The sequence below is a fragment of the Cololabis saira genome, chromosome 8, assembly GCF_033807715.1.
Source record: "Cololabis saira isolate AMF1-May2022 chromosome 8, fColSai1.1, whole genome shotgun sequence".
NCBI classification, from domain to species: domain Eukaryota; kingdom Metazoa; phylum Chordata; class Actinopteri; order Beloniformes; family Belonidae; genus Cololabis; species Cololabis saira.
The window spans coordinates 7,283,209-7,300,132 of record NC_084594.1 but is presented as its reverse complement, the minus strand read 5'-3'; the positions used below and the strand labels follow the sequence as shown (position 1 = coordinate 7,300,132).

Here is a 16,924-nt window from a genome sequence, read left to right as displayed (position 1 = left end):
ATCTTAATCTTTCAAAAGCTCAACGCACTGATTAATTATGTTCAGTTTTTCTAACAAGGTTTTAATTACATAACAGTTTGAAAATAGTTTTAAAGGCAGGCTTGGAATTGTAACAATGCAACTCCAGACCTGATGGTGGCAGCATATCACCAGAAAATCAACGTTTCCACCGCTGGTGTAAGAAACAAGAACGGATGGTTTCCACCTTCCTCCTCCCCTAGATGTCACTCCACCAGGCGTCTCCGGTGTTGAGATGTAAAAAATACAGCACAGTAACAATGTCATGCAACAACTCACACTATAACTTACTGTAAATATTAGCATAGGTTTGCAGCAACAATTTAGGAAATGAGACCTGCTCTTGCTTTGACTGCTCACCGACTCGCCTCTCGACCAGCCCGTTAGGCCTAACCTTTATTTAACCAGGCAAGGACATTAAAAACTGATTCTTATTTACTATGTTGGCCTGGCAAGTGCCAAAAAAAAAAAAAAAACACAGAGGAGAGTGTCTTCTGAGAGTTTTTATAGATAAGAGTGAACCAGTTAATATTACGTGGAGTAATTAAGGAGAATAAAGCTGATAGAGTCCTGAATGAAGCGTTTGTGACTAATTGAATTGCATAATGGCAGATTGTGTCTAGTTTTATTCAAAATGACAACAGATCCTTTGATTGCATGATGGGAGATTGTGTCCCCATAATTAAATCAGGGAAGGATGGTAATTGGAACAATTAGTGGTTTGGCAGCGGATGTAAATAAATGAATGATTTATTTGCAGAAAACCAAGTCTTGCGTTGACATAATGTGAGTAAGATTGTCATTTATCTCGCCAGGTTCCTAAGTATTTGTGAAATGTAACCTGGTCAGTAATGGTTTTATGTGTCCATGAGACGACCCTGGTTCTACTGGACACAAGACCACATAACTTTAGCTTTTGTCATTTAAGGACAAGTTTAGGCCTGTTGTATCTAGGGACGTCCTGATCAGGTTTTTTTGGCCCCGATACTTTTGTAACAAATTAAAAAAATAAACAAATGCAAAATAAGAAGATCCAAGTTTTCCCCCATTTTTTTATTTTATTCACCTTATTTTATCATTTAGCACTTAAACAGAGCAGTTCTCTTTGAGGTAGGTTGAACAATCAAGTAATGATAGTTCAACTATTAACTAGTAAAAAAGTGCTAATTTAAACATAAATTTGAATTAAATAAAGACAGCAGCTCAACTTAAAATACCCAGCAGGCATATAAGAAAATAAAAGCAACATAAAGTGTCATAAAGTTGTCATTTGAATGTTTATTTATGCGACATATTACAAGGTTTGCTGCTTCATCATCACTTATCAACACAGTATTTCATTTCATATACTTGGATTAATTTGTTTAATTTTAACATAAAAAGTTTTGATCCCATAATAGGAACGATTTATGATTATTGGTTTTGCTTGAGTAAAGAATAGTGGCAATAAAACAAGCAAATAAACTCGAGCAGCTTTATCATACCTCTCTAATCTCATATAATATAAGCGGCACTTTAAACTTGTGTGTGTGTGTCACCAGGCTCTAATAGATGAGGACCGCCTGCTGTCCAGACTGGAGGTGATGGGCAGCCAGTTACAGTCTTACTCCAAGGTAATAGTCAGGACGCTGAAGGTGTCGTCATCGTTCAATATCTGATCTAAATTTAAATTAGATGAAAAATTGTTAAACTTTTGAAAATTCTCCGGCAGTCGCAGACGGAGGAGGGAATGCGGAAAGAGCTTTTGGCTCTTCAGGAGGACAAACACAACTATGAGACGACAGCGAAAGAGTCCCTGAGGAGAGTCCTGCAGGAGAAGATCGAGGTGGTCCGGAAGTTGTCGGAGGTGGAGGTACGACGGAGAAAGTGGAGGTGGTCCTTCATAGCATCTAGAGGATCTTTGTGACTCTTTCTTTTCCTGCTCTGGCTCTGGTTTGTGCAGCGCTCGCTCAGCAACACGGAGGACGAGTGCACGCACCTGAAGGAGATGTCCGAGAGGAATCAGGAGGAGCTGAGGGAGCTGGCCAACAAGTACAACGCTGCCGTCAACGAGATCAAAGAACTCACCGACAAAATCAAGGTAGGTGGAGAAACGCAGGAAATGTTGTTTTGAATTGTGACTATTTCTCTTCTCTTCGTGTTAACCCTTTATGACCGGCTGGAGCGCCGGCGCTCCGTTTTGCATATTAATTTTCAAAATGTACAATTACAACCAAATAAAACAGAGCAATAATTCTTTCTGCATGTTAAACAGGAAGAGTTTCATTTGCATATCCTGCATTTAGTGTCCCGGAGTTTTAATCCATCAAATGGTTTGGAAAAATCCCATAATAATCCTGTAAAATTGCGGAAATCTTCATAATTGAAATTGCAGGTTAAATACGTATTTATACGTTGTCAGCGTGTCATCAGGTTGGGATTTTTTTCACGCCACTTCCACAAAAAGGGAGGTGACGTCATTCCCAGCAGTTTGGTCTTGGTCTTGTTTAGTCCAGGTTCAGTTTAGTCCAGGTTTTTCCCCGGGGAAAAATAGTCTGTTTGAGTTTGAGCTTTCGTTCATGCTTTTTATCAGACATTTTCACTAAAGATTACCCAGTGACAACCTACACACACCATACACACACTACACGCTCACTATACAAACCCACACACACACATCATGGTTTTACCGTGAGCGAAGCTGAGTTCAGCGCCGGATGAAGACGAGATATCAGAACGCAACATATAAAATGATTTATCTCAAAAACTAAAGTATGAATTCATTCCAGATAAATTTCTTGGGGTTTGAAAGGCTTCTGTGTTACTTTTTTCCATTGACAGTTTTGAGGGATCTAGCTGTAAGATTTCTGTATTTAGAAAAATATGTGTAAGATTACATTTACATTTTTTGGGTAGTTATTTGCATTTGTTAGCAATTTATTTGGTTAGTATGATTATTAAACATTGGCTTTTTGTTGTTTTGATGCATAGAAAATAAAAATACTCCATAAAATGGCAGTATAGCAGGCAGAAATGTAAAACTATACATAGGCGGACTTGTCCTATGGTAGGTCACACTCCTTAAACACTGCTTTTACGCCCTCTGTCCTCTTCTTCTCTCACCCGTGTTTTTTCGTCCTCCGTTCTCCTCCAGGCGGCGGAGGGCCGGCAGGAAGAGCTGACTCAGCGGGGGGCGACGGAGAAGAGGGAGTTGGAGATGCGCATTGAGGAGATGGAGGATAAGGAGCAGGTTCTCCAGGCTCGTATCGAGGCCCTGCAGGCCGACAACGACTTCACCAACGAGAGACTCGCTGCCCTGCAGGGTACAAATACACAGCTGCTTCATCGTCTCAAACACGGGGACCTACATTTTATTCCCTCACGTCTTACTAGCTTCGGGGGTGTAATTTTCACCCAAACCTTAAGTTTGATTTTTACTTTTTGTGCCTAAAAAGGTGTTTATTCCACACAACGTGGGTTTATTAGAGCGTTATGGCCCATAATATGATAACGAAACAGAAACACAGTCCTACTTCTAAGTTCTTGTACAGTGGGTATGGAAAGTATTCAGACCCCTTTAAATTTTCCCTCTTTTTCATTGCAGCCATTTGCTAAAATCAAAAAAGTTTATTTTATTTCTCAGTAATGTTCACTCAGCACCCCATCTTGACAGAAAAGAACAGAAATTTAGAAAGTTTTTGCAAATTTATTAAAAAAGAAAAACTGAAATATCACATCAGAAGTATTCAGAGCCTTTGCTGTGACGCTCATATTTAACTCGCATGCTGTCCATTTCTCCTGATCCTCCTTGAGATGGTTCTGCTCCTTCACTGATCAGTTTAATTAAACTTATGGGAGTTGATTAGGGAAGGCACACACACAGCCTACATGTATCTATATATAAATGTGCACATCTTCGGTTTCCTCTTTGACCATGGATCACACTTTGGGAAGCCTTCTTTATATTTCAGCGTTATTTCAGCGAAGGAAAGAGTGAGTTTGATGCTCCTTAACCAGGTTGGTCCTGGATGAACATCAATCATGGGCGAGCTGTTGGTCCCGGTGAAGCTGCAGTCTGTCTGTGGTGAACACTGACACACCGGGTCGTAGAGGATTTGGTCATAATGTTGAAACTGTGTTTTGTGATTAATAAGCACGTTTTTTTTTTTTTTTTTTTTTTTTTTTTTATTATTTTGCATTGGATCGATGTAGCAAATAAAATAGTTCAGACCATCCAGCTCCTCAACCATCAGTTGCGTGTTTCACATGAGCAGAGTTCAGGTAGAAACATTTAATTCAGGTAAAAACGGCAGTCAAATCAGTAAAAATGTCAGTTTGCTGGATGAAATATATTAATTCCTGATCAAATAAGTTTGTTAGTGCACAGCTATGCTCACGTATACATGTTAAAGAGTACATTTCTACTGAAGTACAACGTGCATTGAGGCTTCTTGCTTTGGGAATCCCGGTCTGTGATTGGACGCTGCCTTGGCGTCAACGCTGCTCTTTTACATAAAGTTGAGATTCTCTCAACTTCAAATTGACGCTCTGTACGCCTCCAACGCCTCTTGCAGCTAGCTTTCATAAACAATGAATGGCAGTCGGACGCCCATGACGCTTTTGTAGTGAATCCACAGTAAGAGCACAGTGGCCTCCATAATCCTTAAATAGAAGAAGCTTGGGACGACCAAAACTCTTCCCAGACCTGGCCGTCCAGACATCTGAGCAATCGTGCGAGAAGAGCCCAAAGATAACTGTGGCTGAACCCGCATAGAGTTTGCCAAAAAACACATAAATTACTCCCAGACTATGAGAAATAAGATTCCCCTGAATACTTTCCTTACCCACCGTAGGTCAGCTACTGCATCACCAACCGTCGGCTCAACACAAGAACTAACAAAGCAGCTGGCGGCTGGACCAAAATGTATCTGGGAGTTCCCATAATCCAACACTTTCTCCTGCTGTTGTTCTTGTTGTCGTTGTTGTTGTTCACAGTGCGGTTAGAGCAGCTACAAGAGAAAAGCGTTAAAGAAAACAACAGTCTTGGTGAGTGCACGTGTTTGCGGTCTGCTCTGGGAACCGCACCGCTCCGCCGCTCTGTCGTGTGCCTGTGGCCGCTAACTTCACCACCTCATTCTGCACTAACCATGCATGACAACTTCCTGCATGAAGCCCACTGCTCCCTAACTGTGGCCACTGCTCTCATCTCTCTCTCATCTGTCTTTCACGTGGAAATCTGGCATTTCATTTTCTATTTTTCCATCTTCTCGAAGGTTTTCGGGGTCCTCGGGTCGGGGACATAATGTTTTGTGAACATCCATATACACTCAGATATTTATCTACATATTTAGAATTGATTTCTAACCTGGGGGGGAAACAATAAAAACAAACTGGCAGCTGGTTTTAAAACGCCAGGAACTGTTTAAAAGAGGTAATCAGTTCTTTTAGACGGTAAATGGCCTGAAATCATGAAGAAACGACAGAAACATTAATTATTTTCAGTTGCATTTTTAATTCATCCCCAAAATGAAACCAGATTTCTAGCAGGCTTCACTGCAAAGAAATATATAAAAGTTCAGACTAAAACTTTGAAAACAGAAATCTTTATTGTACTTCAGCGGGAAAAAAACTTTTCTTGTTATTTATTCTGATATAGAATAGAATAGAAGACTTTATTGGTCTCCCAGAGGAGAAATTAAAACGTGCAGCAGCCAAACACACACCAAAAATTAAAATAGAAATAACCAATAAATAGCTAAATAATTAAAAAAAGAGCAATATAAAATGTAGAAAAATGAGCAATGTAGAAGAAAGAAGTAAAAATAGTAAACACAAAAAATTGATAATATTTATATGTGCAAAAATACGTGAGGTATTTAGCGGGCAAAGGTTGTTGCACTTTCAAAGAGACAGGTTATTGCATTCGGGTATATATTATCACCGCCTCAGTTACACAAGAGACTCTGCGATTAGGTTCATGGTATGATGAGCTTATTTTGTGCCTTGGACAGTAAAAAGAGTTTCAAATGAAAACGGTAAATTAGAGTTGTTTTCATCCTGTGAAGCGGCACCTGCAGCATGCATGTGTTTTGTTGCGTTCAGAAAGGACGTCTGTCCGTCCATGAATCTGCTAAAAGAACTGGACTTTGTTCCGACTTCTGTCGGCGCCAGAAAAGGTTGCTCTGAATAAAAAAAGTGGGGACAGAAATCGTTCTCTCGCGCACACCGAGCCACTGGATGCGTTTGCTTCTGAGGCATGCTGTCTGAGGGGATTGTTGGCACTCTGTCAGGTGAAAACTGGGCTTGTTGGATGATTTGTTTTATTTTTTATTTTTCTCTCCATGGTTTCAAAACTATCCGTTGCTTAGGTCTTCTTCTGGGGAAAAAAAAAAAAGAAGCTTTGGGTCACTGATTTTTCTGGTGATTTCTGGTGATTGAATGATGCCACTTTTACCATGAGCACCACAGGTTTCCGTCACACTCCAACACTTTTGCCACAGTAGCCATCTGCCATCATTTAGACTCTGTTCTTTTGCACGTGTCTGGCTCGTGAAAGTTACGACAAAATGGTATATGTCTGATCTGGTCACATGACAGATGTCGACATTGTCTCCCACGGACCGGTAGAGGAGCCTGTCGAAGACAAACAGAGCCTGCAGAAACCTGAGAGCGAGGACGAAGACGAGGATGAGGGGGATACAGACACCGATGATGGTGCAGTTGGGCCAGATGAAGATATTGATGGTAGTCGGTTTGATTATCATAATAACCGTTTGATCTCTGTGCAGGACTGTAACTGGCAGGTTTTGGTCTTTTTGAAATTTAAGAAAAAGAAGAAAGAATGTAATCTAGACAATTACAACTACCGTATTGGCCTGAAAATAAGACGGTGTTTTTTGCATTGAAATAAGACTGAAAAAGTGGGGGTCGTCTTACATTCGGCGTCTAGACGTTATACCCATTCACAACGCTAGATGGCGCCAGATATCTTTAAAGCGAATGCTGAACTTAACTCCCCAGGCCAAAGCGAACCCCTGTCACGAAGAAGAAAAATAAAAAATAGTATAAGAAAGAAAAGAGAAGAAAATAAGAGAAGAGATAACAGAAAGTGGAGAAACGTAGCGACAATCTGGAAAAAAGGGGGTGGAAGTTCGGCAGGTAAACTGACAGCTGAGGAGAAGTTATGATGCAAACTTCAAGATAATGATTTCAATGAGGCAAAATAACATGCTTTTTCTCTCGAATATATTGTTATAATCATTTGTTTCAGATGTACTGTAATTATTTTCTGTATAAAAATTGAATTTGGTGTTCAAAAAGTCTTTCTTCCAACTTGAGTCTTGAAAAAGAGGGGGTCGTCTTATAATCGGGGTCATCTTATATTCGGGACAATACGGTAAATGAAACAAAGGCCTCTGTCAGTTTCATGTTTCAAAACCTTGTAAAAATTGATTTAATCCTTATTCAATTCAGTAGCTTTTAGAGCCACTTTTAGCAGCAGCAACTTTATAATCCTCTTTAGTAATAATTTTCCTGATTATCAATCTGTTTACTGTTGTAACTGTTTCTTCTGGAAGATTTGGGTATAATTTTTCTTTACATAATCACTTTACGCAGCTATTTTAGGGCGTTTGAGTCAGGTTGAGGTCTGGACTTAAACTACACCTTTTTCTTCTTCCTTTTCTTCTTCTTCTTCAGTCATTCTGTCGTAGATTTCCTGACGAGCTTGGCATCGTTATCCCGTTTAAAGACTCATCTGTGGATAGGGTTTAATTATGGGCAGACGTCTCCACGTTTGGTCTTTTATTTCTTCCAGAAGTCTTGTGGTTTGGTCAGATTTAACCAGGCAAACCTCACCAACGCTGTCATGATTAAAGCCTTTCCTGTCTGATGTAGCTTTTATTTATTTATTTGTTTTATTTGAGGACTTGTGCTTGCTGAGGGGGAATTAATGAGTGATTTGTATCTCTTAACTCCAGAGGAAGCAGACGCCACGTTCGCTACTCCCACACAGGGTCATGAGAAGATCCACCCGGTTAGGGTTTACATAGTTTTTTTTCTTCCTCTTAACATCACTTCTGCATTTTGTTTTGGTTCTTGTGAAATAATGGTTGTGTGTAGTAATTTTATTTGCTGTTACACTTGGATTGTATTTTCCGAAATGTGAGGCTCGTGAGGATTTGTGTCTTGAGTTTTAAACTTCTTTCATACGTCACTTATCCCAAATTTTAGATAGATAGATAGATAGATAGATGTACTTTATTAATCCCGAAGGAAATTTAAGAGTGGTCAACTGCTCACAGAATCAGTCACACACACAACTAGTATAATAAATCAGATCTGCCAGCACAGCGATCACAACATACATTCTCATTCAAACGCAGAGCAGAGGACCGGCAGCCGGCTCGTACTAGCGCCATGACAGTGCTATGTGCTATGTATAAATTTTAATTTTTTTCTGTCACCCATCTCATTAGATCAATTATTTGGATGCCTTTTTTCAAAGCAGTTAATTGCAGGTCATTATGAGCTTCTTTTCTGATGTTTGGTTGGAGATCAAACGGGAAACACTTTGATAGAAGATCATTCAACCTCCTGAGCTGCAGCTCCGTCTCATTGTCTTCTGACGTTGGTCCAGAGGAATATTTGTTCTTGCTAAAATACACTTTAATTCAGAAGTTGTTTTCAGCAACAAGCAGCCAGTTTTACATGAACTTGAGGAGGGTTTCAGATTTCCTTGAAATGTTGTTGAACATCTTGGCTTGGGTCGGGTCTCGTAAACGGAAGTTAACATCATATAACTTGTTGCTCCATGAGTCTGACGATTTTGCTCCGATATAAAAATAGAAAAAAAAAAGACTCTAGATAAAGAATAAAGAAGCCGTTGGATATGTTTTCCCCATTAAGTTGTGAGGTGACACTGAAGTTTGCCTGTCTGTAAACTGCTGCTGAGGAGGATTAACTTTAACTTTCTAGAAATGCCAGCTTGTATGGCTTTGATTTCCTTCCTGTCGTTTCTCACAAGCGTGTTTCTGTCTCTCTGGTCCTTGTTTGTGTCCGTAAGTCTTCGGCATCGCCATGCTTTCTACCTGCCTGTATCTGTGTGTCCATTCTCGTCACGACTTCCTCTCTGTGGCTTTACTCGTCTCATATAATGCAGGGTTGGGTCTGTGGACATGTTTTCTAAATCGAAGCCTTGTACAGTTTTTGAGCAAGTTGGTGCTCCGGATTTTTTTATGATTCTGCTTATTTAATCCAGATTTAACTTTTTGATCTTGAATGAATGGCTAAAGATGCACTTGAGCATCCATATATGACCTGAAAAAATCTAAATTAGATTCGTTCAATTTGTCTGTAAGCAAATATTTGAGCAGAATCAATGAAAATTTACGGATAAACAAACAAGCCTGGCAGTCGTATTTATAATGTCAGTATCTGTGTTTCTATCAGACAACTGTCATGTCAACAGTGGAGGAGACTCGACTAGAATCCAACAGTTGATTGAATGTCCGCGTGAGTACAAACATGATGATTAACACACTTCACATCAGCATTTCTCTCCACAACCCCTCTTTTCTTCCTTTTACAATTTAAGATGTCCTTAATTTGATGCAGCATCCAATGAGTTTCATTTGACTTCAGTTGGTTGAAAGACAAAGAAAAGGCTTCTTTGTAGTATTGCTTCCTTACGTCACGTGTACTTTGTATGTGTTGGTTATTTTGGAGGAAATTTTGAGAAATGGGCAGCTTCTTCCTCTTTTTTATGTGTTTTATTGCGTGAATATCTCCAGGAGCATCTCTCTCATACGTTCCCTTGATGTGCTTTAGTTTGTTCAGGTTGATTAACCTAAAGCTTAATTTGAGACGCTGCCATCCCAGGTGTAACGTTAGACGTATCCTTCTGCTCCATGTATGTGTAGGAGGGTCATGTTGCTACATTATTACCTTTGCAGGGGTCTCCTGGGACAGATGAGATGAAGTGGAGGGGCAGATTTATCCCACAGGGCTGAAATATGCTGCATCACTTTCTAAATTAACGACGGTATGAGAATGAATTAGATTTCGTTCTTCATGCTCTGGTGTGTCATTGTTGAAGATGTTTGCAAGAGCTTGTTGAGGGTTTATCTAAAGATGATTTTCTCCTTTCCCTATCGGGATCAGATGTTCGCATCTTTAGTTCGTTCTCTGCATGCTGCCTTTATTGTGGAATTTATTGCACAAATGTATTGTGGAAAAATACGAGCTGCAAGCAGAGCTCATCACTTTGGGAAGCGATTATGTTGTGCAGGTGAGATGTTACCCAAAAGTGATGAGAAGCTGTTCATTTCAAACCATTTTTCTGGTCAGTTTGCAGTTTCCATGTTTTTGTTGTTTATTTGACATCCATATCAGCTACACAACATTCAAACAACTGCAGGCGGTTGTGTAGCACGTGCAGGTTCATAAAACCAAGGTCCTGTCATGAGTGGTGGGTTGTTTTTTTGTTGCGTGGCAAAGACGTTGCCTAGTTTTACCTTGCAAGACCTTTTTTTTATGTTTCAGAGTAGTGGTGGGCGATATGACGACATTAGATGGTGAAGGATCACAACGTGATCGTCTAGGACACATTCTATAAATTGCAGTTCTATCCTGATGCACCGACTCCCTTGTTTGTGTGTGTAGCGGTGGCGCATGGAGAGCGACGGCTGAAAGCCAAATGGAGTTGGTCCCACAAAAAATTCCACTTCAATTATCTTGAATTGGTTTGGATTTTCCACAACCGATCGAGCTCAAGCATGTAATTTGGAAAGTTTGCACGGAAACCGTTCGCACGTCGGGTGGTAACACGACGAATCTCTTTAATTGCCTGAAGAGGAAACACCCCGAGCAGTATGAGCAGCTGAGGGCCAGAAACAGACATTAACAGGCATTTGACAAGTCGAGCAGGCGGTGGAAAGAGCTACCAGAAGCTGTTTCCTTTTATCTTGCAAAAGACATGGTACCGTTAAAGACGGTACAAAAATGAGGGGTTCAAACGCCTGCTTAAAGGAGCTTCCCAGCCGTAAATACTTTTCCAATTGTCTGTTTTCTTTTTTCAATTTTAAGATCATAATAAAATCGAAATCATGATTTTTTTATTTTAAAAAATCGTATTATTATATATTTTTGCCATATTGCCCCCTTCCCCCCATTTCAGAGGGTTTATAGAGATGTATCTGCATCTGTATTATCACAGCAAACTTTTTTCTTTTGCTCCACTTTAGTTCAAATTAGCCCCTACTGCCACGTCTGTAAAATGTCGTCCTCCGTCTCTCTAAAAATGTGCCCAGATGAGGATGCAGCTAGGCCCAGTTCCTCTGCATCACCTCTGTATGTCGGTCTCCGGGGTTGGAGGAGTCAGGAGGAGTCAGCAGCTGCAGGAGCTGCAGCAGCTGCAGCAGCTGCAGGAGCGTCCTGCTACTTTTAGAGACGGGTTTTCATTCATGAGGAGTCGGTGCTTTTGTCACATTTGGAGAGAAAGTTGACCACAGTCTCTTCAGCCAGTTGCAGAGAACCTACAGTCCTGAGTCCTGCAGTCAGTCGTCAGCAAAATATGAGTCTAACTGTTAGAAATACATTAAATATAGTTTTAAGTGTCCATGTATACTTCTATGTGATTCTGGGAAACTGGGCTTTATTTTTAGTTCCGACTTACTCACCACCAGTAAACAACCATAAACCGCTAAACACGGCTTTCAGTTCTTGTTTCACAGGATTGTGAGTTGGACACCGGCCATTCGCTGCGTTTGGAACACGAGAATGCATCCAAGTCCAATTTCTATGTTTTGCATCCATCTTAAACCTTTTATATTTACTGATATCTTTCCTTTCCTTGTGTTTTCTCTTCACAGCTGTCAAACAGCTGAAGGAGACTGTGAGCTCTTCCATCCACAAGTTGGCCAACTTTGATGGTAAGAAACTAAAGCAGCTGTCTCTCTCTTCTCGAATCCACATGCAGTTCAGAACTAACTAAAAAACAAACTATAGTTTAATAGCTGACTGAGAGAGAGAGCTGAATCTTCACTGCCGAGCTTGACGGGAGCTTCTGACGCTTGTGTGTGTTCTGGTACGTTTGCAGAAGTGATGGACGCCCACCTGCAGAACAACCAGACGGCAGAGGACGACATTCTGGCCAGCCCCGACCGGCTCAGAGGTAGAGGAGCCGCACAGAACCGCGCACGCGGCCTGAAACAGGAAATTATACGGGTTTAATGCAAAGAGTTAAATCGATTCCTGTTGTTTTTTTTGCCAAAGAGTCGGACATGTCGGACACGCTCAGTCCCAGCAGAGAGCGCAGCAGCGACGACACGTCAGGTCGGTTAAATGCTGAATTTCTCATATTTGGATAAAATTATTTGTCAGGTTTTATTTTCTGCTTTTAAGTAGTAAAATTACATTCTGTTTTCGTGGGAAAATATTCTTTAAAACTCGTTCCAGGTTTGTTTCATGTGAAGTTTGTAGCAGACTCGTCTTAACATGGATCCTAAGTAATCTTTTGAGTAGAAACATTTATTAATGCACATATTTATATTCTTATTTTCATGCTGGTTAATAAATAAAGTTCAGAAGTCATCAGTTGCCTGATGTGTTGGAAATATCTTTTGTGTTGAAGTAGTCGGGGGATATTTGATTATGTGTTGGTGTGTTTCAGACGGCAACATGGACGACCAGGAGCTGAACGAGCCACAAAACCGAGCAGCTTTGCTCAAAGGTACTTTGGCAGCAGCTCGAACTGGCTGGCGACTCAGAAACGCCTGAATATTTACAACAATGTTAGAAGTTTAAAATGACAATCACTTCATTTTTGCAGACTGTGACATAGATCGCTGACGCTAGAGAAAACAGAATGAACCTAGATTGCGTGTGATGGATGTGTGTTTTTCAGCCGAGTTGCATCGGGCCGGTTTGGAGTCCGAAGACACGGAGCAGGTCATCAACCATCTCCACAGAGAGCTCCTGGAGGCCCAGGACTTAGCCAACACCGGCAAACAGAAATGTCTGGAGCTGCAAGGTGACTGAAACCGAGTCTGACCTCAACGCTGATGGTGTTTGACTTGAATCCCCTGTGGAAAAAGACCAACTTTAACGGTTGCTGTGCTTGTAGCTCTGCTGGAGGAGGAGAGGAGGAGTAACTCTAAACTAACGGAGGAGTCGACCAAACAGATCCACTACCTGCAGAGTGAGTAGCAACCACGTTCCCCGTCACATGTGAGGACCTGTCGTCATCTAAGATGCTGCTATGTCCCTGTATCTGTGCAGCTCAGCTGGGGAAGCTGCAGGCCGACATGGAGGCGCTGAGGGAGCAGAGAGAGAGCACCATCTGCAGCACCAGGGAGGAGCTCTACTCGGCCCAGGAGGAGGTACGGCTCCGGCTCCGGCTCCAGCTCACTCGCCCCAAACTAGGGGCAGAAATATATCACCATTTTTAGGGCCCGAGCACCTTCAGTGCGAAGGCCCTATTGTATCTGTAGGAATTTTTTTTTTCTTTTTTCTTTCGTTCTTCTGACGAAAGGAGGGCCTTTTTGCCCCCCTAAACGTGCCCAAAAAGTCACCAAATTTTGCACCCAAGTCAGGCCTGGCGAAAAATTTGATATTTAATGGTTTGCATTAATGGGCGTGGCAAAATGGCTCAACAGCGCCCCCTTGAAAACTTTGTGCCTCAAGCCCCACGATACGGTTTGACGTACATGCACGAAAATCGGTACACACCTGTATCATGTGGCAACTTAAAGAAAAGTCTCTTGGGGTCATGCCCGAAACCGAACAGGAAGTCGGCCATTTTGAATTAGTTGTGTCATTTTGGCGAAATTTATGCCATTCATTCGAAAGTTAATTCAGCCCGAACCGCAACGTTCCCCCAAGTGTGTTATACATCAAAATGTGCGTCTCCATCCTGCGACAACACGCATTACTTTTCTCTTTCAAAAGCGTTACCGTGGCGACGCTAGACGCCAAAAAGCGCACCCCCCCTTCATCTGGTTGGTTCAGACAGAAAAAACTTTGTGCCTCAAGCCCCACAATACGGTTTGACGTACATGAACGAAAATCGGTACACACCTGTATCATGTCGCAACTAAAAGAAAAGTCTCTTGGCGCCATGGCCGAAACCGAACAGGATGTCGGCCATTTTGAATAAGTTGTGTCATTTTGGCGAAATTTATGCCATTCCTTCGGCAGTTAATTCAGCCCGAACCGTAACGTGCCCCCAGGTGTGTTATATATCAAAACGTGCGTCTACATCCTGCGACACCACGCATTACTTTTCTCTTTCAAAAGTGTTACCGTGGCGACGCTAGACGCCAAAAGGCGCGCCCCCCCTTCATCTGATTAGTCCATATTTGATTGTTCTCCAAAAGTCACCAAATTTTGCATGCAAGCCAGGCCTGGCGATAAATTTGATATTTCATGGTTTGCATTAATGGGCGTGGCCTAACGGCTCAACAGCGCCCCCTAGAATACTTTTCTCTGCCATAACTTTTGAATGGTTTGACATAGGAAGTTGTGGGTGGTGTCATGGGACTCTGTATGGACTCCTTGACCTTCATTGGCCTGAATTAGCCCCGCCCCTTCTTCTGATTGGTTGTCCCGATTTTCTGCAATATATTTTGTATGATTTGACATAGGAAGTCGTGGATGGTGTTTTTTCTGATATGCTTATGGGGGGCCGTGGCCGTGAGTGCGAGGGCCCGTTCATCGCTGCTTGCAGCTTTAATTTTTAAATAAAATCACAAGATCACAATCTTAAATAGAAAAAAAAGCATGTTTCTGAGGGTGATAATGATTTAAAGAGACTAAAATCGGGTTATAAAGCCGTCTGACGCGTTATTAAACTAGGATAGCAGCGTACCGCCGTCCTCGATGCAGAAATGGGGCGAGAAAAACAAATCTTCAATGATTGTAGTTGTTTCAATAACTGACAGATGTTAAATTGACCAGCTGGCTCAGGCCTGTAGAGAGGTTACTACAAGAAGAAACGCTGAGTTCATCTCCGTAAACTCTGAAATAGAGGTGGGCAATATGGCAAAAATAACATATCACGATTATTTAATTTTTTTAAAGGAGCATGAGGCTCCTTTAAAAAAATGAGACTCTCTAGCGCCACCCTTCACCACGACGGCCGTTGGGGGTACTGCAGCCAACAGCGAAGCTGGCACGGGAGAACGGGGAGAACGGGGAGAACGTGCATGCAGCGTCATGTGACGTCACATCCGCAGGACAGCGCGGGAAATTCGGACTCCGAATTGCAGCACATTTTGCAGCACACAGCCTGTTCAAGGCAACGGAGAGATACACTAGAGGGCTCATTCGTTTTGGTTTGGAACGCTTCATCTGACATTATTACTAGAAAACTTAAAACGTATACAAATTTTTTTCATAAATCCTGCCTCAATCCTGCCTCAAGCTCCTTTAATAGATTTTCGATTTTATCACAATCTCAAATTGAAAAAATAAAACAGACAATTGGAAAAGTATTTACGGCAGCTCGTACCGCAGGTCAGGTACTTTAAGCAGGTGTTTCAACACCTCATTTTCTACTGTCTTTAACGGTACATGTCCTTTACGAGATAAACGGTAACAGCTTCTGGTACCTCTTTCCATCGCCTGCTTGGGTCTCACCCTGGCTCCGCCAGTCCCCTCTAGGGATTAAACAGATTTGTCGTGTTTCCACCCGACATGCAAGCGGTTTCCGTGCAAACTTTCCAAATTAGGTTTAGAAGTTTTTTTTCAAAAAGAAAAACAAATCTTGACTGATTGTACTTGTTTCAATAACTGACGTTTTGTCAGTTTTCATTTTTTTACCAGTTTCTTCGTTCTTATTTACTTTCTGTTTAGTATTCCAACTTTCTACTGTAGAAAGCTGGTTTATGTAGAAAATCTTTCCTACACAAACAAGGGAATCGGTGCATCAGCATAGAACTGCAATTTATAGAATGGGTCCTAGACGATCCCACGATCTCTGCCGTTGGAAAGATAGATCTTTCACCATCCAATATCGTGATATCGCCCACCCCTAACTCCACCCTAATCTCTTCCCAACTCCCCATTCTCCCCATATCCAACTATCTCTTTATTCCCCTATTCCCCCCTCAACTCATCCGCACACAAAACACCCCGCCATCCTCCTCTACAGCAGCGGTCCCCAACCTTTTTAGCGCCAAGGACCGGATTAATGTCAGACAATATTTTCACGGACTGGCCTTCAAAGTGTGGCCGATAAATACAACAAAATAAAATGATACGACCGGCATAAAAACAATGGTATATTGTAAATATAATAATAAACATGAATCCACTGTGTACTCGTATGCAACTTCATTAGCACAACCTAACATCGCGCCAACAACATAACATGACTAATATCCTCTCTGCCCCCTAATGCTCTCTGACTCTGGTCGCCATGGTAACTTTTAAACATGGCATCAAAATAGGATGCATACACACCACAGAAACAAATATAAACTGCATGACAATTTTAACTCACGGTAATGCTGAATGAATGGGAGGCCTGAGCTTGTTTCTCTACAACGAGATGGTCCTGTTGCTTGTGTCCATCTACTCCATAATTTAGTTTTGGTTGCCGTCACTGCAGAAAACCCCTCTTAACACAGATAGGATATCACAAATGGCAACAGGGTTTTCAGTGCTGTTGTGTCATCTGCGATCAGCAGTTGATCTTCTTGCACAGACTTGATGGATTCAGCTGATTTGTTGACGAATGGGTCGCAGATCCATTCCTTGGCAGTTCGTGGGTCTTTTGTGGTTGGGAAGTAGCGCTCCAACTCTTTCGTGTTCCCGTTTTTTTCTTTCAAAATATCGTCTTTTAATGCAGGGTGCTTGGCCTCCAAGTGGCAAAGCAGTTTTGAAGCCTTCACTGCCTCATTAGAGAGCGGGTCGCCGCATATTATGC

General features: G+C 41.7%; 1 protein-coding gene across 4 annotated transcripts in view; it reads left to right on the top strand.

The window, feature by feature from the left end:
• LOC133448269 (sarcolemmal membrane-associated protein-like) overlaps positions 1 to 16,924 on the top strand; it is a 76,758-nt gene that overhangs the window by 47,366 nt on the left and 12,468 nt on the right. For 2 of the 4 annotated variants that reach the window (XM_061726641.1, XM_061726642.1), the window contains exons 7-20: positions 1,560 to 1,631; positions 1,730 to 1,870; positions 1,961 to 2,098; positions 3,152 to 3,320; positions 4,993 to 5,043; positions 6,595 to 6,741; positions 9,448 to 9,510; positions 11,868 to 11,927; positions 12,095 to 12,169; positions 12,271 to 12,330; positions 12,668 to 12,727; positions 12,902 to 13,027; positions 13,121 to 13,195; positions 13,276 to 13,376. In XM_061726641.1, the coding sequence (XP_061582625.1) occupies positions 1,560 to 1,631; positions 1,730 to 1,870; positions 1,961 to 2,098; positions 3,152 to 3,320; positions 4,993 to 5,043; positions 6,595 to 6,741; positions 9,448 to 9,510; positions 11,868 to 11,927; positions 12,095 to 12,169; positions 12,271 to 12,330; positions 12,668 to 12,727; positions 12,902 to 13,027; positions 13,121 to 13,195; positions 13,276 to 13,376 (1,338 nt within the window). The remainder of the gene's footprint in view (positions 1 to 1,559; positions 1,632 to 1,729; positions 1,871 to 1,960; positions 2,099 to 3,151; positions 3,321 to 4,992; positions 5,044 to 6,594; positions 6,742 to 9,447; positions 9,511 to 11,867; positions 11,928 to 12,094; positions 12,170 to 12,270; positions 12,331 to 12,667; positions 12,728 to 12,901; positions 13,028 to 13,120; positions 13,196 to 13,275; positions 13,377 to 16,924) is intronic. The other 2 variants (XM_061726643.1, XM_061726644.1) reach the window with 2 other exon arrangements.